The sequence below is a fragment of the Panthera uncia genome, chromosome D4 (assembly GCF_023721935.1).
Source record: "Panthera uncia isolate 11264 chromosome D4, Puncia_PCG_1.0, whole genome shotgun sequence".
NCBI classification, from domain to species: Eukaryota; Metazoa; Chordata; class Mammalia; order Carnivora; family Felidae; genus Panthera; species Panthera uncia.
Genome location: NC_064807.1, coordinates 27,379,510 through 27,400,832, shown reverse-complemented (window position 1 = coordinate 27,400,832; position 21,323 = coordinate 27,379,510). Strand labels below are relative to the sequence as shown.

At 48.2% G+C, this 21,323-nt stretch overlaps 2 protein-coding genes across 3 annotated transcripts in view; both read right to left on the bottom strand.

Moving 5' to 3' along the window:
• The window catches only part of LOC125909105 (procathepsin L-like), a 23,639-nt gene extending 2,699 nt beyond the window's left edge, over positions 1-20,940 (bottom strand). The window contains exons 1-8 of one of the 2 annotated variants that reach the window (XM_049612138.1): positions 20,801-20,940; positions 20,270-20,412; positions 19,853-19,975; positions 19,610-19,756; positions 19,204-19,428; positions 18,868-19,030; positions 17,885-18,002; positions 17,027-17,402 (exon numbers count right to left, since the gene is read on the bottom strand). In XM_049612138.1, coding sequence (XP_049468095.1) covers positions 17,303-17,402; positions 17,885-18,002; positions 18,868-19,030; positions 19,204-19,428; positions 19,610-19,756; positions 19,853-19,975; positions 20,270-20,401 — 1,008 coding nt within the window. In that variant the 5' untranslated portion in view covers positions 20,402-20,412; positions 20,801-20,940 and the 3' untranslated portion in view covers positions 17,027-17,302. Of the gene's footprint in view, positions 1-17,026; positions 17,403-17,884; positions 18,003-18,867; positions 19,031-19,203; positions 19,429-19,609; positions 19,757-19,852; positions 19,976-20,269; positions 20,413-20,800 lie in introns of those variants that run through there. The other variant, XM_049612057.1, reaches the window with a different exon arrangement.
• Positions 299-2,008, bottom strand: LOC125909870 (procathepsin L-like). The gene is made up of 5 exons (XM_049613410.1): positions 1,934-2,008; positions 1,670-1,805; positions 1,258-1,377; positions 1,023-1,157; positions 299-587 (listed from the first exon to the last, which is right to left on the bottom strand). The coding sequence occupies exons 2-5, from the start codon at positions 1,793-1,795 to the stop codon at positions 318-320; spliced, it is 651 nt and encodes a 216-aa protein (XP_049469367.1). The 5' UTR covers positions 1,796-1,805; positions 1,934-2,008; the 3' UTR covers positions 299-317.
• Positions 20,941-21,323: the final 383 nt, after the last annotated feature.

Genomic DNA, 21,323 nt, shown 5'->3' with positions numbered 1-21,323 from the left:
TCTCACTCTCAAAATTAATAAATAAATAAACTTAAAAAAAAAAAAAAGCAAAGCTAATTGGTGTGGATTCAATGAAACACTCGTGGTCTACCTGTCCATAAAAAGTTTTTCACCTTGGAGAAATCTGTACCCTATATAGAAAGGTATGCATATCTCCATGTGATGTAGAAATAAAAACAGCTATGTGGTAACCATCTAAGCAGAGAACTATGCCAGGCAAATATTGTTTAATGACAGTCCTGACAGTCTGCAGATAGTCTACAATTGAAAATGCGAATGTTAAATATGGTGTCTGTTTTCTTCAAAAGCATTTAGCTCTAAGGGCAGAGCTGGAATGGTGACAAGTGAGGAGCTCCACTCACTCTTGCAACATATGGATAGGATTCCTCTGTGTCCAGGCCTCCGTTGTCCTTAACATACTGGAAGGCATTACTCATTAGACCACCATTGCAGCCCTCATTGCCTTGAGGCCAAGAGCAGTCCAGGAGGTTCTGCACACTCAAGGAAACACGTTTGCCAGTTTTCCGGAACATCTGTACTTCAAGGGCACCAGCTGCACTAAAAGCCCAGCCAGAAGCACACCGACCCTGGAAACAAATTATAAAGGTCTCAATCTACAAAACAATTAACAAAAGTGACAACAGACCATCTATACAAAAACTTTTAAAACATAGCAATGGTGGGGTGCCTGGGTGGCTCAGTTGGTTAAACGTTTGACTTCAGCTCAAGTCATGATCTCAGGGCTTGGGGGTTTAAGCCCTGCATCAGGCTCTGTGCTGACAGCTCGGAGCCTGGAGCCTACTTTGGATTCTGTGTCTCCCTCTCTCTCTGCCCCTCCCCTGCTCATGCTCTCTCTCTCTCTCTCTCTCTCTCTCTCTCTCTCTCTCAAATAAATGAACATTAAAAACAACAACATAGCAACACCATATTGTTCCACAGCAGGAAACCATAGCAGGGGGCCACTTTCTTTTTGGCTTTCCTCTTGGAGAGAGACCTGATAAGTAGTCATCTTTGATACTCACAGGACTTATAGTGGACGTCTGTTTTCTCTCGACAGGTACAGAGGTGCCAGCACAGAAGGGGACTTTAAACACTTCCCCATTCTCACTCTTCTGCGTTTTAAGACCAATCATCATGTGCCTGAATTCTTCATTGGTCTTCAGGGAAAAGAAAGTAGAATGTTTACAAACATGAGATTTTGGGGAGAAAGTACTGAGAGAAAGAACAAAATATTCAGCAAATCCATGCCACGCTCACCATGTCACCAAAGCCATTCATTGCCATCAAAAAGCGGTGTTTCCCTTGATAGTATTCCTGATTGTGCTGTATAATCATTTTCATATTCTTCTCCCACACGGCTCTTCTGCATTCTTCAACCTAGAGGCAAACATATAACTTATCACCTTTATTTCTATTTAAAACCAACTGACCTGCTCCAAGTAGATGTGCTCACAGAGAGGAGGAGAAGTCACAGCCAGGGATGGCCTGATGCTTCTGGGAGCTGTTCTCCAGCAACCACACAGCAGGACATATGCCCACACTGTGCGCAGTCACGGTGCCCTGCTTACTGCCTTGGTAAGAGCGGCTTCAAGATGCAACTCTGTGTTACAAACTCCCACCAGTACGGACATTCTCTGTGGGTCCTCTGGATAGTTTAGATGTTACCAACCATGCCATATTGCTTCCCATGTGTCTCCTTCCACTGGATCCACTGTTCATCTAAACTTTGATCAAGCTCTATAGTAGCTGAAACTATTCCCAAGCAAAGTGCAGTCAGGAAGGCAAAAGGATGCATGTTTCAAAACCTAGGAAGTGAAAAAAAATGAGAATCTGATTAGACTGATCTGTCTAAAAAAACCATCCTCCTTTCTTCTAGATGTTAGAGCCACTATGGTGGAGTAAAAACATTGAATTTATCCTCCCAAATACTTACACAAGGATGAGTCTAGCCCCACTGGGGATGCTCACCTAATCATGCAGCTGTGCAGAGGCCCTCAGCAGATGTAGCCCCAGGGCTCTCTGATGGTGGGTGGGGGCTCCGAGGCCGCCCACTTAAAGCCCTGGGGTTTGGCCTGATTGGCCTGTCCATCCTGCCAGTATACTGTAATCTTCCCAATCTGCTTTCGTTTCCCAAGCTGATGACTTCTATTCTGATGTTTTCTTGATGATAATTGCTTGTTCTTTACAGAAGAAAAACTTGTTGACCATGGTCTGGGGTCAACTCCCTGTCAAATGGTCCTTAGATGGTTTGACTAAAACAATAGAGCAGTTGCAGTGGTCCAGCTAAGGGTCCAAAAGAAAAAGTTCATGTTTATTCAACAAAGAAAATAATGTTAAACTTCCATTTAGTTGATGTCATTATAAGATATGAAAAAAGTGTGTATTGAAGGCACACTGAAATATATTTAGTGGTGATTTAGTGATCTGTGTCCCTGCATGTCAAATCTGAGGACAGGGAGCTGGGAGGAGCTTGGGACTCCCCTCATTTCATTCTCAGAGGCTACCTATCAAAGATTCAAAGCCACTGGTGGAATGGCACCCGGGTGACCGTCATTCCATAGGCAGGGGACAGAAGAACTATTGGGATCTCTAGCTTGTGACCTGAGAACCCCTTTCTTCTGTTTCTCATTCTTTCCTGATTGCCTTTCCACTGGAAGGTTACATGCTTGGGCCTGTCTCAGGGGGAATCCAGGTGTGCTTTCCATTTTCTAGCATCCCCTAAAGTACTCTGTACAGCTCTGGCCCTACTTGGGGAACATGGGAGCATTCACTGGGTTGCATTGGACTCTGGGAAAATAGGCTTCAGCAACTGGAAGGCTGAGCGATTAACACATCAAAAGGAGAAAAGCCATATGATTATTTGAATAGATGCTTTTTAAAAATAAAAAGAAACATGCTATTTCAAATCAGTGAGAAGAGAATGGTCAATAAATAGTTAATCATCTAGGAAAAATTAGAAGCAGATCCACAAAACGTATTACTGATGGATTCCAGAATTCAACATAAAAAAAACAAAAGTATGAAAGTATTAAAAACATAAAAGAAAATGTATTTATGACTTTACACGGGACCAAAGACACTAAGCACAAAGTGTAAAGAAAAGATAGATGTGATTACGTCAAAATGGGAATTACACCCCACGAACAAAGTTAAAAGACACTCCACAGCACAGGAGAAAAATGTTTGTAACATGTAACACAAAGCGCACATCAAGGAACATACCTATTAAGGAGGAAAAGATAAATCACTTCAAAGAGATAAACTAAGGATATAAGACTACAGTTTGTGAAGAGAAAATACAAATAGTAGATGAAGCCATGGGAGACGGTGAGCCTCCCTGAGATCAGGAAATGAGAAGAACATGGCCCATCCGTTCTCAGCAGATCCACAATAAACAGCCGCGACTGATCCTTTCAGATGTCCTCAGGTGCTGGGACACGGTCCTCTTCTGCCTACTGGAGAGACAGATCACAGGATGGCCACGGGACGGCAACATGGCAGCTCTGTGGACATTGAGAAGTTTAGATAAGCAGGCCCTCTGACCTGCAGGTCAGCAGGGAAACCTAGATGAGCCTTTCTAAAGTTACATATTGTCTGTAAGAGCAAAAAGATGGGAAGGATCGAAGTGTCCAGCAGTAGGGAGACGGTTGACTGTGGAAAGCTCTTCAGTGGTTTGAGAAAGTTGGGAATTACTTAGAAACCCACTCCAGCTTTTATGAACATGGAAATAAATCCCTTACCTGGTTTTATACAAAGGCATTCTTCACATCACAATAGAGAAATTGAGGAAGAAATAAATACATTGGCTCCATGCTAAGGCCTTTTCCTTCCACCTAACCTGATGACAACATCATCTTTACTCTCTATTCACAACCATGTAATGAAATCTAACCACCTTCTTTTTCTCTTTCTTTCTTTCTTTCTTTCTTCCCTTCTTCTTTCTTTCTTTTTTGCAAAGAATGGAAAGAGGCATGAAAAAGATATACAGGTAAGTAGGAGATGGTCTGTGGGTCTAAGATGGGTCCATGTATCAGTGAGTTCCCCAGAGAAACAGAACAGAGTTTAACCCCTCCACCCCATGTAAACATACACACACACACACACACACACACACACTGTGTCACAGTCTAGACGCAGCATTCCTTCTTCCGCAGAAACCTCAGTTTTGTTCCTAAGACATTCTACTATTCGGTGAGGCTTCAGGGGTTTGGGACACGCTCCCCCAAAGTAAGCAACTGTGGCATACTGGTTGTTTGAGCTGCAGGCACTTGAAAAGCAGCAGATGCAGGAAGGACTCTCTGACATCCGCTTTCCAGAAGCAGGTCATAAAATTTCCCTGAGAAAGGTGTTCTCCCCTGAGAAAGGATCCAGCAAGAGAGCATCCTGACCAACAGAGGCTGGGAGTCAACACCGAACGCATCTATGAAAACAATTCCTAAATAATCCTGTTCTTCCACTAGTTTCATCCCCTGCCTCCCAGAGTATCTCATTATCACTTCCCACAACTTACTGCACTTTTTCTTGTCATTTCTTTACAAATTTATCAAGACTTTCTCTAAAGGTATAGAAGTTTCCAGTTGTGGTCACTCCTTGGGGTATTTAATTCGATTGTGAAGGCTCACATTGAATATAAAAATTTAATACAACTTGGATGCTTCCTCTGATGAATTTGCCTTATGTCAGTTTAATCTCATGTTAGTCCAGAGATCTTAAGAGCACAGGAAAACATTTTTCAGCCATGTGTGCTCAGGTGTGGGTTCTGCATCCTGGCTGGGAACTCGTTCCCCACACCCCACTGTCCTCCACCTGACTTATGTAGATTCTTGTTGCAGAGGGGAACTGTTCTAAGGTCACTGCCCCATGATCTGCACACTAGAGGCTCAGCAAGCACTTGAATCAGAGGAATCCAAGTAGTCTGGGCAATAATCCAACACAGGCTATGCCAAATGGTGTTACTAGAAAGGTCAGGCTTGGTGCCAACAATCACCTGTACAGGAGGAGATCCCGCCCCAACCACACAGGGCTTGGGTTGAATGCAGGTGAAATGTGGGCCCCACGGCCCCCTCCTCCAAGCACATTGTAGCAGTCTACACAGCACACAAGCGTTTGCAGGGACTGGACAGGAAGTATGCTGTTGCAGGGAAGATGCATAGCCCGCTGCACCCCTGCTTGCTCAGAGCTCATGATCTAGACAGGTGGGAAGCAAAGATCCCTGCTGGCTGGTCATACTCATAGGACAGCACCAGGGAGCTGGACCCCAGGAGGTCAGCACTGTCCTCCTGAGACCACAGACCACCATCTTACCCAATGTGTTCCTTGCTCTTTTTCCAGGACAGAGTGAGACAGCTTCCCACGCTCGCCTGCTCACTGGGAAGCAAGGTGAATTACTTTTTACTGTGCTGAAATATGCACAACAAAATTGACCCTTTTAACCGTTTTCATTTAGTGCAGTCACACTGTTGCAACCCTTACCACTATCCATCTCCAGAATGTTCCTCTCACATTGAACTCTGTCCCCATGAAACCCTAACACCCCTCTCCCCTCTCCTCTCAGCCACTCAATTTCGACTGTGATGGGGATAATATTTTTGGAAGGCTTATGTTCACTTTTGATTCACATTCGTATATGCAACACACCCTTGACTTACCAGAAGCATCCATTGCCTTGGGAAGTGTAGTAAAGGAGACATGAAAATAAAAGTCAAATGTTCAGGATTTAACTTGCAAAACCAGAGTTTTGAGCTCCTGGCTTTCAATAATAAGCCAGGCTTTATAGATAGATACACTGTCCTTCCAAATGCCAGACGCTCAGGAGAAGCTGGGTGGCACTGAGGACACTCTGATTGACAATCACCTTGTCTTCCACTCTGCATGTCTTCAAGAGATGAAGGAATCCAAAAGCAACATCATAACTGTGTTAACAAATGTTTACGTGGCTATCATGGACAAGGAATCCAGACTTCTATGTAACGTGGAAGGAAGGACAGGGATGAGAAGTTCAGGAGGGAACATGAGCACCCTTGTGAAGTAAATCCTGCTCTTCCCATTCTCCATCCTCGAGTTTGGGCCGTTTGTCTGGGTGGCAGTGGAGCCTCACACAGAGAAGCTCCCAGGGCGCTAAGGAGGCTGTTTCCCCAGCAAGGGGAGCCCGCAGAAGTACTCAGCCCCTTAAACCAGAGGGAGATAGATGTAGACCCCCACAGACTGGTTAATAGTGTTGTCAATTCCAGGAGCATTCAAATGAGTCAGCAGATGAGAAAGCTCCACATGTCTTAAGATCTAAAGTTTACGTATGAATAAAAAACATGTAACTTGAAAGAGATTTTCGAGATTTGAAAAATATCTTAAATATTCCTATGGCATTTCCCATAATGAATTGTGAAACTGAAGGTTTTGAAACTACCAATATCTATAATATTGACCAATCATTCTGGTCTCTCATGATAGTGGGAAGATTGCATTTTCTTTCTATTCTTGTAAAAATGTGGTATTATAAAGACTGTTATAAGTAGTAAAACAATGTTGTAAAAAAGTATTACAAGGTATGTCAACAGTTATTAATAAGTTTATATTTTTCTAGGAAAAGTTCTCAAGATGCTTAGACTCCCTGAATGTGGCAAACGGGCACTCATGAATGAATCGGTGAGAGTCAAGGCTCTTGTCCATGAGATCAAGTCTTTAGGGCGAGAAAATCCTTTACCTCATGAAAAACACACACACACATACACACATGATAATAAAATTGTGTGTGTGTGTGTGTGTGTGTGTGTATCAGCTGTCCCCTGGTTCATTTCCTGCTCCTGTCACCCACATTTCAGAGGTGCCCATGGATTCTCCTTAAAATCCCCTTGCAGAGGCTCCCCTGGCCCTCCCTCCTCCAGGGTGTTCAGTGGGGACCTGCGCTCCCGTCCCGGTCCTGGCCTGTGTCTGGAAGCTGCTGAGTTCCAGGCTTGAGGGGGTTGAGGCCCCAGCCTGTCAGCAGCACATGACCTTTGGTTGCAAAGATGAAGTCTGATCTTACTCTCAGGTGGACACCCAAAATTCAGCTCCAATCCCTGAAAGTAACACCCCAGGGCCAATTTTTCAGGCACTGTTGATTTGAGCCTGGTGACCCCTCCTTGGTGAGCAGGCACATGGGTGAACCTGTCTCTGTGCCCTCTTGTGAGCCTGGGGCTGGTGTTCAGAATAGCTCACCAATAGCTGGTCAATCAAGATCTGTAAACAAGGAATGTGATAACCGCACACCTAATAAACAGTTTAGCTCAATTAAGTCCTCAAGAATCCAAAGTCCGGACAAGACTATGATGCCACCCCACATATAGATTCAAACTGGGGGAAAAAATGGAAAAACAAAAGAAAAAAGTCAAAAAATTTTAATTCTTCCTCCTCTGATACCACTTTAGATATTTCCCTAAAGTAACAAATCTCAAATTCTTGCAAAATGCATTGGATCGTGTTTTCTACCTTAGCCCTTTTTGGGAGCCCAGCTTCTCTGCATACTCTAAACACACTGGGTAATTTTGCATATTCCTCTGCAAGTTTTCTCTTACCTCGTTATTTTTAACTTTCAGCTTGATGGGTCTTTTTACTTTGTTTTTAAGAAATTGTGGTAAGAGAGACAAACCTCAAAATCGGTCGTTTTAGCACTTTTACCTGCGGGGTGCAGGGGCAGCCAATCCTGTGCACCCTCAGCACCAGCCATCTCCAGAACGTTTCTCATCTTGCAAACCTGGAAACTACTCACAAAGGCAGTCATTTTCAGTCTCAGGTCTCCCAACCTCCCTCAGGTTTTACAGCCTGCCTGCCATCTAGCGGCTGCTTGCGCAGGTACAGCCAGGCCTGCCCTTGGTGTTGGAGGGGCTCTCCCAGGGTCACGCCATCCAGGCTTAGTGACAGCCCCGTGGACTCTGGACGTTGATGAGTCTCATTTGGCTGCAGGGGCTGAGCCATGTTCTGGTTTCTTCCTCCTGCAGGGGGTGGAGCCAGCCACGCATGGTGGGACTTCACCAGACAGTTCCCACCTCACCTGATTTCAGGAACAGAACACCCTGAAAGGCCCCCTGGCCTGTCCCCCAAGGCCTTTCCCAGGATGGGGCAGTGAGCGCAGTGGTCCTTAAGCCCTTCGGATTTGGGTTATACGCCTCGTTGTTTTACTTTAACATTCCCGGAGCCCAGGCAGCCCCACATCCTGATGAACATGTGTCAGTCCTGGCACCTGCATCTGAGAAAAGTAGACAGACTCTTGCCATCCTTTGCTTTTCTTTGTCCAGAGCTCTTCTGGCCCCTTCTCTGTTAACAGAACTCTCCCCGTGGGGAGGATGGCTCCTTTCCCAGCACCGCCCCTGGGCCCTAGGGCCCTGGGGCCAGGCCACCCCTTGATGTTTATGCAGGCCCACTCCAGAACCCATGCTGGGCCAGTCAGAACCTTCTGTGGAGCTCTGCACACAGAGAAAGACAGAGACAACCCTGACTTCTGGGTTCGGGCAGTGTGGTGCCACATCCCTGTATGTGAGGATCTCTTTGAAGCAATAGAGAGAGACATGGCCATTCAGGAGAATGTTGCCATGAGAAAAGAGCATCCACTCTCCTAAGGAAGGGACGCCCCGAAAGGTGGACCCCATGGATGGCCTCTCCCAGGCTTGCCTGTCATTTGGCTTCTACTTAGGGTCGGCTAATAGGGGGGTACTGCATGGGCTGGGGGGAGATTAGGCTCACGTGTTTCCTCCCCCACCATGCAGTGCTGCTTCTCTGACTCCAGCTGTGTGTCTGTGACTCTAAATTCTTGAGCGGCTTCACCCCTGGGCTCCAGCTTCCCCAGGAAAGGATTTATCCCTGTGTCTTTCTGCCCCAGGGGAGGTAATGGCTTCCTTCTGTCCCAGCCTCCAGATGCTTCACTGTCTCTTGGGTCTTCCTGTGAATTTTGCCCATGACTCTGCCTTTCATTAATGTCCCCACCAGGACCCTGACTGATGTGGATCAAGCACTACCACTCAGGTCCGAGAGACCGTCTTTTGTCAAAGGCAACAATAAGTGCCCACAGGAGCTGTCCGTGGTGTTCAGTGCCGCTGAGCGTCCCAGTGAGAAAGGTCTTCCTTTATGGAATCCCCTCCAGGGCTTTCGGTCGCTCTAGGGGCAGGTCTCGGTTTGTGGTCTGAAGTCCATCCTGGCTAATCTTCCCTGTTGAGAAAGCAGGTCTGAGCAACTGCACGTACCAGATGTCAGCCCCGTGGTTGGCTGTTCGCGCAATATTTCTATCAATGGCAGCAGTAGTGCTTTTCCGCTATGGGAAGGATATTAATGATCCACTTTTCAAGTCCACGTCTGTTACTAAATGGAAATAATGGGTCAATTTTGAAATATCACATGAACATTTATGGCGAGACCTGTGAGGTTAGCTGGAAACATGATTTGGGTCCCTTGCGTCTGTACCTAGAGCCTGGGGGCCCCAGGAGTGGTGCCCATGGACCCACGGCCCCATTACTAGCGCGCCTGCCTGTCTCTCCTCCATTGTCCTGAGGGCAGAGCTAGTCTGTCTGCCTCAGGGCTGGGACTTGGGCGGTGAGAGGCGGTTCCCCATAAGTGCACTGGGGGAGGGACCCGGGGAGCTGAGATACAGCTGTAGGTAGCACCTTAGGTTTGCAGGGAATAGTAACACACATTGCAAAGTCCTGAAGAATTGACCATTTCCCCTGGGCTGCCTGGCTTTCACAGTCGGTGAGCCAAACACAAAGTGAGCCCTTGCATAAGAGCAAAGATTTCAGACTGAGGACAAGCCCAATGGGAAAATTCAAGGCAGGAAGGAGAAAAGCAGGAACAGTTACTCTTAAGTGAATAGGTCTCTCTGATTATACAAGTAGGACACCTGGCAAATAGAAATGTAAAGAAGAAATGATGCAACCCTCAGTGGCAACGTGGTCCCCGTCGCAGTGTGCTTCTCTGCAGACTCTTAGTCCAAGTGGCGAAGGCTCTCGGGTTTCCCGAGAAGGGGTCTGTCCACTCCCCGTGGCATCAAGCCTGTGTCCTGGACAAGCACCGTCAGGGATGGACTATCTCAGTGGCACCACGGCCTCCGGCTTCCTAGGAGCAGACCAGATTTGCCAAATGAAAGGCATTCCGGCACCTCCTGCAGGAATTTTTTGTCGGGAGAATAAAAGATTAGGACAGACTTGTACACAGTATTGTAACAATAATGATTTCATGTGGAGACATTAAAACTACAGAGGGAAAACATTAATTTTTGCTAACTGCTGGCCCCTAGTGGCCTGATGGAGAAGCCCCTTTGCAAGCTGGGCAGAAGACCCTCCCTTGTGCTCCTCTCTGGGGACAGAGGGCAGCAGCCCTCTGCAAGAGGCCCAAATACCCAACTTGTCCAGTGACATCTCTTCAAGTGTGCATGTTGGCAGCAAATCCAGTTTTCCTCCTCCCTCCCTCACCCATGTACACAGCACTGCCAGACCCTGGGTTTCAGCCTCTGCCTTTGTCACAGGCACATTATGTCTCTGAGCCCCGGGTTACTTCTCCCCGAAGGGGGTTTATCACACAAGCTCACCAAGTCCAGAGAATCCGGTGAGATGACACGTGTGTGGCACCTGGTCCAGGTCAGCAGCCTCCCCGGGAGACCCGCTGCATCGCTGTGCTGATTGCAGCTGGGGTGGGTCCTGGGTCCAAAGGGCACATCCTCCTGACAGAACCTTCTGTCACCAGGCCCCAAGTCCCAAGTCTCCCTAAGCAGTGGCTGAAGGATGCTGCCACACACAGTGACACTTGTGGATAATCCCGCCACCCTGGGCCGCACTTTGTCAAGAATCTACTTGCAGAATCTTCAAGTTAGGGAAAATCGGTGAGAAGGAAGATGAATGGAGACACGACTTCTGAGGGGTGAGGGGTGAGTAGCAAATAACATTTCTCTCTCCCCAGGAACCATGTGTCACTTGTGTGCGACTGGTTCAGGGTAACTCCAGGGCTCCTGGAGCATAATCTTCATTACCCATGAGGACCTATGAAATTTCCAGGTAACAGATCTAAATAGATTTCTTTGTCTCTCTCTCTCTGTCTTGAGTCACTGGGTATGCCCAGCATTCTAAGAAGAAAGTCTAAGGGGAAGGACCCATCCCAGGGCCAATATTGATCTATGCAATCTGAAAGCTGTGCTCGACCAAGCTCACTGTGTCTTCAAGGGCTGATCCCTTCACAGCCCCTCAAGTAGAACACAACACCATCTGCAATTTGACATTTGTGGTTTGGACTTTTGGATCTTTGGCCATGATTTTGGTGAGGCCTGTCCTTACTATTGCTGGGACACCTGCAATTTCAGGCCAGGAAGGGGGTGGACACAGGGCCCACAGCCAGGCTGATCATACCTAAGGCCACCAAGGCACCAGAAGACCAAAGCAACCAACACAAAGCCAGCACTCCTCCTAGACTGTGACAGGAGACAGCACAAAGCAAGCACGGAGTGGAGAGACAGGAGCCGGGGAGGAGGCGACTATGTGCTGGCTTGCAGAGCCGGGGTGAGGGCAGGAACCTTGCAGAGCTGGTGGAGGAGAGTCTGGGCCCTCGTCTTCTGAAGTTTCTCAGCAGCCCACACTTAAGGATCTCACCAGGGTGGTTTTTCCAGACCCCGAGAGGGCCAACAGCTGCTTTTGATTCCACCCTGGAGGTTCTGGGAGGATCTCAGCTACTGGAGGAAGGGTCCTCAGTGTGTATCCTGAACACAGGTGACCGAAGCTGTGTTACAGAAAAAAGCAAGGCCCTGAGCAGATTTTAAATTTTGCCCCAGGTTCAGAACTCCTGCCTGGTCTGTGCTTTTTGTGATAACTACTTTTAAGAGCTACTCCCTTAGGGACTTTCAAATATGCAATAGAGTGTAATGAACTGTGGTCCCATCCTGCACAGTACATCCTGGGACTTACTTATTTTACACCTGGAAGTGGTACCCTGGTCAGCGATGCTACCCATGTCTGATTCTGTCCCGTTGCATCTAAAAACAATTCATGTAAAGTGCATGCGACAGGTAATGGACCATTTTAGCCATTTTAGAGGGACTGAAACTCTGTGGCTTTACTACATGTACTATGTGTACAACCAGCCCTGCTCTGGGTTCCAGAGCATTTCCACCCCCTAAGGAAGCTCCGTAGCTATAACCAGTCACCGCCTTTCCCTGCCCGGGTTCTGGCAACCACCGGTGAGCTCTCTGTCATCAGGGAGGTGCCCGTGTCCATGGCATTTTGGTGCACAAGAAATGGGGTGGAGTAATTCCTGTGAAGCCGTCAATTTAAAGGGGAACCAGGGTCAGCCCGTCAAGAGTGGCCAGGGACCCCTGCTCCTCTGTGTGGAGGGGTCCCATTCCCTCACGACACCATGATGGTGCCAGATGCTGAGAAGCGGCATCAGGAGGTACAAACACGATGCTGTGGTGGGGCCGGGGACCCCGTAACCTTCCCACTGTCCTCTCTCAGCCCTGCAGAGAGAAGCAGGATAATTCACACATTCACTCATCAGCACACATTTATAGAGGCCCCCATGGGCTGAGCAAAGTGCAGGGAACAGGAAGGTGTAGACCCGACCCAGATCCGTGTCCTGGGGACACAGAGACACGTGAACACTGACCCCAAAGACAACAAGAGCACTTTGATAGGACAGTGTGGGCAGGTGTTCTGTGCACCAGAGAGCCCACCTGGACACCTGCACAGTCAGACACGGGTCTCGCCGCCCTGGCTCCATCCACCCTCACAGCCAGCCTGCTTTCCCACCCCCAGCCTGATCCTGGCCCCAGAACAGGGGCCTGTTGGAGTGTGGGGTGCAGGCTCAGGGTCCTTCCCTGACCCAGGATGGTCCCTCTGCTTTAACCTGCTAACTTCCATACATCCGGGGGACCGCTTTTACTGGGTTCTCTTCCAGAACGTTCTTCCCCAGGAGGCTCCAGCCCAGGTGGGGTTCTCCATCATGACCCCGCTAGACTGTAGGGTGTGGTGGGATGATCTTCCCCCTCAACTGGGAGCCAACTTGAGGAGAAAGTCGTGTCCCCAGCACCTGGCAGGGAGGTGCTCAATAAAGGGGTGTGTACAAATGACAGGACTCAGGGGGACCTGCAGGAGCCTCTCAGAGGGAACTGCCTGCTTTTAGTCTCCTGTGGCCTCAGGCCTGGCAGACACTGCTTCCAGCTCTCATCCCGGGAGGGGGGATGTCCTGCTGGCCTCTTCCCGCTGAGCCACGGTGGCTTCTTCCACTGACCACCCAGCAGGCTCACCTGTCAGACTCCACTCCTTCCCCAGTTTCTCTGTGTGACCCTGACCTTCCTTCTCCACATGGCAACACTGCCTCCTAGTGGGCACGGTGGGAATGGGCGCTACGTTTTCAGTTCTTGATGTTGGGGGTGCTCGTGGATGTGGGTGCTATGTGTCCACACACGTTTACACATGTCCTGGACGGTAACAACTCCCTGGGTCCACCTGAGCGCTGAGAGTCTGCTGAGCATTTATTTAAGAGAAAAACTTGCTTATGATTACATGACCTTAGGCTTAACTGCATGCCACATATGACCCAGCCTGTTTTGGAGAGTGTGTTATCTCAATAGTTGAGGTTTCCAAGAATGCAAATGCTTAATAAATTGGTAAAAAATATATACATATAACCCCTCACGAGCTCCTACCCTCACTTGCGAAAATCAGGTAGACAAGCTGCTACAGTGTCCGCGTGCCATCCCAGCACTCCAGGATGCACGGGTGTCTGCAGGCACTTCATAGTGACCGTGCACGGGTCCCCATACCTGCCAATTTCACTACAACCCTCATGCCCTGGGCCCCAGCATTTATACACTGCAACACATTATATTTCACTATAGATATTCCCTTTGATGTCTCTGGTATGTCACAGGGAGGCCATTCCATTCACATTTAACATAATCTGTGCAGGTACTTGTCATCTGTGAACTCCTCCCCCTGCCCAGTGCTCTGTAGAACTTGACGCTGTCCTTATTCTAGCTTCTCCCTTAGCCGCAAATTCCAATAGGTTCAGACACAAAGCCCTGCAGGGGAGGGAAAGGGCTGGGGGACCCCTGAATTGTGACCCAAGTCAGTGCAGAGGCTGAAGACGTTCTGTTGTGACACAGTCACCCATCCCAGAGCTGCCCACCAGGCGGGAAGAAATGGGGCGCTGGCTGGATCTCTCCCTGATGCCATGTAGTGTTGCAGATAAGCCCTTGACCCCAGAGCAAATCTGCCTCCCAACCCTCTAATTTAACCTTCAAAGCCTGCCCTTTCCCCTTCCCTTTAAGTCAGTCCCTGGTTCCCCCTCCCCTGCAGGGAAAGCATCTGAACTGCAGTCACCATGTCCTGTGAGCAACACCATCCATTAGGAGTATGTCACCAGGTGGAATAGAACATTCTCCCCCTAGTTTGTAACACACAGCTTACTAACATAGCAAATCTTTTGAGGGCACTAGTGTCCTTTTCTCCTGTGACAGGGGAAAGGCAGAAACCTAATTCTGGCTATAATTGTACCGCCAGGTGCCGGGGGACACTGTGCAATAATTGACTTGTGGCCCTTTCTGTTTTGTGTGCTGTTGATCTTGGCACCTTGACTTTGGCCAGCACTTCTGTCCGGTGTGCAGGATTGAGGGGATCCCCTCCGCCTGAGCCCCTCTGGTCCTTGCACTCTGAAGACCCTAGAGGCATGGTAGCCATGGCACACTGCTGAAGCCCCAGAGAACTTCCAGAAGCCTCTCTGACCCAAGGCTGGCTTGCTCCTGGGCAGCTGAGGGAGGGCATGTCTGTGTCCCGCCCTCCACTGACTCCAGCTCACTCGTTCAAATGACCTTGAAGGCAGTGCTGGTGAAAGGCTGCTCAGTCCAAAGGGAGACAAACTTAGAAAACACAACCATTCTGAAAACTCCGAAGATGCACTTTGGAACTTTTCACAAGTTTAAAAAATATACATAACTTTGAAAAGTACACAAGCTTCTAATATCTGAAGTTCACACATCAGCCAGCTCTTCCTGGTTTCCCTCACATCGGCACCTGCACATGTTCTCAGAGTCTTGGTCTGAACTCCCAGGACAGTGTGGACAGCAGGCTGAGCGAGCCTGGCATGGTGAAGCAAGATGACAATCACAAGGAGTCCTTCCTAAGGGATGTTCAGAGACCAACTGTGGCAGACTGCATGTTCCAAAGACGGCCCCAGCCTTGTCTTCATCCCACACGCCCCTCTGCTCAGTGGCCTTGGCTCTCCCCATCATGAGGTAGGGTCTCAGCCCGTCTCTGGGTCCCCGGGCCGTCCCTGGTGACAGGCCCCAAATACCTGCAGGAGCAGAGTCTCACCAGGGAGCAAGGTCAGGCCATAGGAGTCTGGAGCTCCCTGTGAGCATCCTGGCACACCTGTTGTTGGGACTTGAACTCAGAGACGCCTTCAAACTGTGGGAGCCCAAGCAATGGGGAGGGCTGGGCAAGCGCTCTGGTCACCAGCCCAGGCTGAACGCCCCGCCCACACCTGCATCTAGGACATCCCACCAGTGGGCCTGCGTGGACACCAGCCATTCCCAAGCAACAGGGGGTTCCAGCTCTTGGAGAGACTTCCAGGAAGAACCATGCCCCTGAGCCCAGGTGGGAAATGGGAGAGACGATTTTTGACAAAATCACAGAGCTGCGAGGATTCCGAGAGTGTGTTTACATTAACAGATAACCAGTCTCTCCATTGCTTCCCCAGTGGTGCCCCCCTGTCCTAAAACCCTCGTGTGGACCCAGCCTCATCCCCCTGCACCCTCACCTCACTCTCTTTCCATGTTCTCTAGATACACTGTCTCTTTTCTCCGGGGTTCTGAGCCCGAGCCTCTGCTCAGACACCCCTCTTTTCTCCTGTCCCCCTGACTGGCTCCTCTGGGTTCTCATCAGACACCTCTTCCTCCTGCTGTTCTGAGCCACCTCCTCCCCCTCCCAGCACCTGCTCCTCCTGGAGGTTGGGGATGTGCCTTCCACCAGGTGATGGCTGAGACCCAGCAGGTGCTGCATCAGTTCTGGTTGTTCCAATACAATTTCCCCCTGGCAGAAGGGATTCTGCTGGGGAGTCCCCACCTCTCCTGTGACTTCCCCTGACAGCACTGTCAGGAAGCCCACAGAATTTCCCTGCACACACCACATTTGTCATTTTAGGTTAAACAGTTGGAAATGTAAGCGTCTAGGAGGGAAGTCTCATGGAGGGTCCTTCCGGCATGACAAGTGGCCCAGTCCAGAGGGACTTGTCTCAAGGTGCTGGAGGTCTTGTGGGCTGAGACCTGCTGTCTTCCACCTCATGTGCTCATGACCGGTTACGGGGTCTATTAACTACAACCTTACATCTTCTCCTCATGCTTTCTGAGTGGGAACATGAGTCAACCTGCAGAGAGAAAATGGAACTATGCGCTTCTTTAGCCTGCGAACAGTAGGCAGAATGTCTTCTTTTAATCGATTCCGGGCTTGAGTGGCTAGGTGTAAATGAGGCCTCAGATGATCACTTTGGATGTCCTCACCTGTCTGCCACCTCTGAGGCCCAGTTCTATTTTTGAAGCTGGCCTCGTGTCTGGGGTTTACCCTTAACCCTTGTGGACCCAAGGTACACATTCCTGTAACCCACTGCGTCCGGTTCTTCCTCACCCACAAAGAGGTTACATGATCTTCTCTGGCATTTGGGGAAGATGCACCTGAAACTGACCGTGACATCTGTCCTGTACTTGGGTGGGTTGTAACCATTTAGGTCAAATGACCATGATATTTAAGGCACTATTCTACCTTGGAAATTCAATGTATGTATGTTCACTTAGTGTGTATTTTTTCCTTATTAAAATAATTAACCTTTTTCCTTATAGATCATTGTTCACATTTTGCTCTATTCAAGTGTTGGGACAGACACAGGCAAAGGGCAGCTGCCATGACATGTGCCTATTTACAACTACAAGAACCAGACACCATTCAGCATTCTCCTAGTGGGCCACTGGCACATTCAGTTATGTCCCTAGAGCCCAGTGACATTTTTGGCTCTATAAAAATTGAGTGTATTAAAAACTTGAATACCTTGAAATGTTTTTATTTTAAAGAATAAAACTACACACTTCATTTTAAAACATGAAATGTTACATGCCATTAGACAAATTCCTACAAGGCTGTTTACAACAATAATGAGAGAGTTGGGAACATTCCCAGTATAAAGTTCACAACTTGGATCTTCAGCCCTTCAAGTGTTTTATCCCACACAGGAAGTTCTGGTCAGTGTTAAGGTAAAATCCTCTTCTGCATACTCTGTCCCCAGTCAAGGCCTTCTTTATTGCATCGTCTCACACAGTAGGAAAGCTGGCCAAGGAGGCGATACCACAGTGGTTGTCCCGGTCTTTGGCCATCAGTATATAGCCATCTATGCCCCAGGCTTCTCCCCAGCTGAAAGAAGACAGCATTTGCTATTTTACTCACACAATCAAGCACATTTATCTTTATGAACGACAGCACCTGATATTGAGCAGTGCACCAGAGGCTACAGCAGATTCAGGAAGAATAGGAGAGGCCATTCTTGTTCATCATTGAGTTCTAACCCTGCACAGAATTCTATCCCCAGACCTTTAACAGACTGCAAATGGAGACACAGAAAGAAGAAACTCTTGGGGCCAGATGTATTTCAGAATTCATAAAATTCCCGGTTTAGAAACGCAGTGGTACCAAAACTATATCAAGACCCTAGCAAGCTTGAGACAGTATCTTACTTTGTTGTCATTACATGAATATGTCTGTGTTTTCCCTAAGTGGGGTTCTGGGTTCCTGAGATTTTACAAGTGTGCTCAGGGGTTTGAGACCTGTACCCAAACCCTGATTCCAAAAAGGATTCCTTTTTCAGTTTTAAGGGTAAGTATTTTTGGCTTTTATACCTGTTCTTGACAATCCAATACTTTTTGTTATCCAACTCTGCTCCCTCAAAGCCATAGCCAACTATCAGAACGCCGTGGTGTAGGATTTCATGGCTGCAGTCTGAATCATAATAAATGCCTGGAAAGTAAAATTCAGTGCTGGGGTGAAGATTCCCACATGATGTGTGATAGTAACTCAGCCTATCCACAGCTGTAAGGGAGGCATTTCAAAATGCAGTGAAATGACGTAATTCCAGATACAATTTAAAAGCCAGGACTTTTGCGGGGAGGGGCGCCTGGGTGGCTCAGTGGGTTAAACATGTGACTCTTGGTTTTGACTCAGGTCATGATCTCACAGCTTGTGAGATCAGGCTCTGCACTGACAGTGTGGAGCCTGCTTGGGATTCTCTCTCTCCCTCTGCGTCCTCCCACCCCCATTCATGTGAGCATGCACGCGCGCTCTCTCTCTCTCTCTAAATAAATAGATAAACTTTGAAAAAAAAATTAAAAAATGAAAGCCAGATCTTTTTTGAGCCAGGCAAGAGACTTAGGGCCTCGTCTAATACCAGCTGAATATGAAGTGGCACAATCTGTTTTGTAAATAACTAGTCACGAGCCATAAAAGACCATTCACAGAAACCTACTTTTAGGATGTCAGCCTAAGGAAACAGCAGAGAACACAGAATTACTTGAACTAAGTTTTAATTTCAGTAGTAGAATCATTTGAATTACTTGAAAGTTCTAGTAACTTCAAAATCAGGTAGTAAATTATGTAGCCTTTTACACATATTTATGAAGTGATTAACATCATGAGGTTGTGTCTCCAGTCATTACAGATAGAAACATTAGGCACAAATATTACATGTATACAATAAACAATTGTGTTAAATACGCACCCCCCAAAATTCTATGTGAAATTCGACATGCCAAAGAGTCAGTCTTGCTGTATGTGATGACGGTCTTTCCATTTCTCTGCCTAAATTTCTACACAGACAAATCCTTACCTTGGTCATAGAACCGGAAGGTATCCAGGCTTGCATCTATAGCAGCAGAGACGGGACCCACAATTGCCACTGACCTCATAAGTTTGTACTCCGTCTTAGGGATTGTCAAGAACCCAGTTATGTCGGCAGCAGAATTTTCTGGATTGTATTTGCAAGATTGGAGCTTTCAAAGGTAAAGGGGTAGAGATTTTATTACTACCACCTACATCCTGGGAAACATGAGATCAAGACAGTTGCAGATATAAAGGCTACAGTCTAAATTGTGAAAATTAAATATGGCATCCCTTTTTCCCTGAATGTGTTCAAGTTTATAGCAAGATAAGGAGCTCCATTTACCTGTGCATGGTATGGATAGGATTCCTCTGAGTCCAGGCCTCCATTGTCCTTAACATACTGGAAGGCATTATCCATGTTGCCCCCACTGCAGCCCCCATTGCCTTCAGACCAAGCACAGTCCAGCAGGTTCTGCTCACTCAGTGAAACAAGTTTGTGAGTTTTCCCAAACATCTGTCCTTCGATGGCACCAGTTGCACTAAAAGCCCAGCCAGAAGCACACTGACCCTGAAACCCAAGTAAAAAGTTCTCAGCCTACAAAACAAATAGCAGGACTTGACAACAGAGCACACATCTCAAAGTCTTCTAAAACATAGCAAATGGCACATTATTTCTCAGTCTACCACAGCAAGGACACTGATCCCTTTTGCCTATACTCTTGAGAGGAATCTGCTGAATACTGTCCCACCTGATTCTTTGTGGGAGTTACATAGCCTTTCTTTCTCCAGTTCACAGATGAGGGGATCTCAGCAAAGAGAGGTGGTTGGAACACTTTCCCCTTCTTGTGCTTCTGGATTTGAAGACCATTCATCACCTGCCTGAATTCTTCATTGGTCTTCAAGGAAAAGAAAGTAGGATGTTGACAAGTTTGAGATTACTTTGGCAAAGTACTCAGAAAAACAAAATGTTCACCAATCCATGCCACACTCACCATGTCACCAAAGCCATTCATTGCCATCGTGAAGCTGTGTTCCTTTTGTTTGTATTCCCGATTGTGCTGTTCAATCATCTTCATATTTTCCCCCCACACTGCTCTCCTCCATCCTTCTTCATTCTAGAGGGAAGATACAATCACACGTCTTTATTTCTATTTAAAACCAACTCACCTGCACCAAGTGGATGTGCTCACAGAGAGGAGGAGAAACCACAGCCAGGGATGGACTGATGCTTCTGCGAGCTGTTCTCCAGCAACCACACAGCAGGACATATGCCCACGTTGTGTACAGTCAAGGAGCCCTGCTTACTGCCTTGGTAAGAGCGGCCTCAAGAAGCTACTCCTTGCTATGAACTCCCACAGCACAGACTGTTCTCTGCAGGGGTCCCTCTGGACAGGTTAGATGTTACCAACCATGCCATATAGCTTCCTGTGTGTTGCCTTCCACTGGGACCATAGTTCATCTAAGCTCTGGTTGAGTTGCGGAGCAGCTGAGGCTATTCCCAAGCAAAGGGCAGCCAGGAAGAGAGAAGGAGAAGGATGCATGTTTCAAAAACCTAGGAAGGGAAAAGAAATGAGATTCTGATTAGAACAATCCATTTAAAAGGGCATCCTCCTTTCTTCTAAGGTGTTAGAGCCCTGTGGTAGGGTAAAAAGATTGCATTTATCAAATGTTTACACAGGGCTGTGGAGGATGTGGGATGTGCGAGGGGCCTGATGCTCCACTCCCCGCCTTGGAACCTGCCCACCAGTTTTAAGGCATGTGGACAAGGGGCCATGACTCAGCGGGCTCTACAACCTGGTGTGCAGAGATCTGGCTTCAGCGTCTGGTGGGGCCAGGCCAGGGACAGTACCTCCTGGGAGCCACGAACCCCAAATCCTAAGGCTGGTGGCCAACCTCGTTCCCAGGTTGGCCCTCCACTCAAGCCCAACCCTGGGCCTCACCTGTGGCAGGTGTAGCTGTGTAGGCACAGTCCCAAGTACAGGGCTGGGGGTCCACTGGGTCGCGAAGTGGGTCCAAGGCTGTCGGTTTAAGGCCCATGATTCCGCCGGATCGCCCAGCGCTGACCACCTGTCCTCAAGGTGATTGGCTCAGCCGGCCGGGGGGCGGGGCTTCTTGGCAGCGTTCCCACCTTTCCTAGGGTAGGTAGTATCTGCCCACTGGCCCCCAGGGAGACAAGCCTGCCGAATGGGAACAAGACCCTGGAGGGAGAAGGGAGGGTACAGCTCATCCCTGGGACCCGAAGCTACTAATTACCCAGACTACAAGAGATGGGCAGGTGGTCCATGAGAAGAAGCTCACCGGGAGCCCCAGATTGATTTTCAGCATCAGCCTGCATGTCCTTTAGTCCTAGAGTTTTGGGTTAAAGTCTCCTGGAGGGCTGAAAGCAGGATAATCTAGCCTAGTGGTTCCTATTTATTCCAGGCAAAGGTGGGGCAGGGGGAGGAATGCAGCACCCACAGAGAG

What these genes read in the sequence shown, in the direction of transcription:
- LOC125909870 (XM_049613410.1), bottom strand. Translation starts at nt 1,795, where the DNA reads ATGCATCCTTTTGCCTTCCTGACTGCACTTTGCTTGGGAATAGTTTCA. An exon ending in TGAATGGCTTTGGTGACATG is followed by an intron (nt 1,158 to 1,257) that starts GTGAGCGTGGCA and finishes TTTTCCCTGAAG; the next exon opens with ACCAATGAAGAATTCAGGCA. An exon ending in AGACGTCCACTATAAGTCCT is followed by an intron (nt 588 to 1,022) that starts GTGAGTATCAAA and finishes ATTTGTTTCCAG; the next exon opens with GGTCGGTGTGCTTCTGGCTG.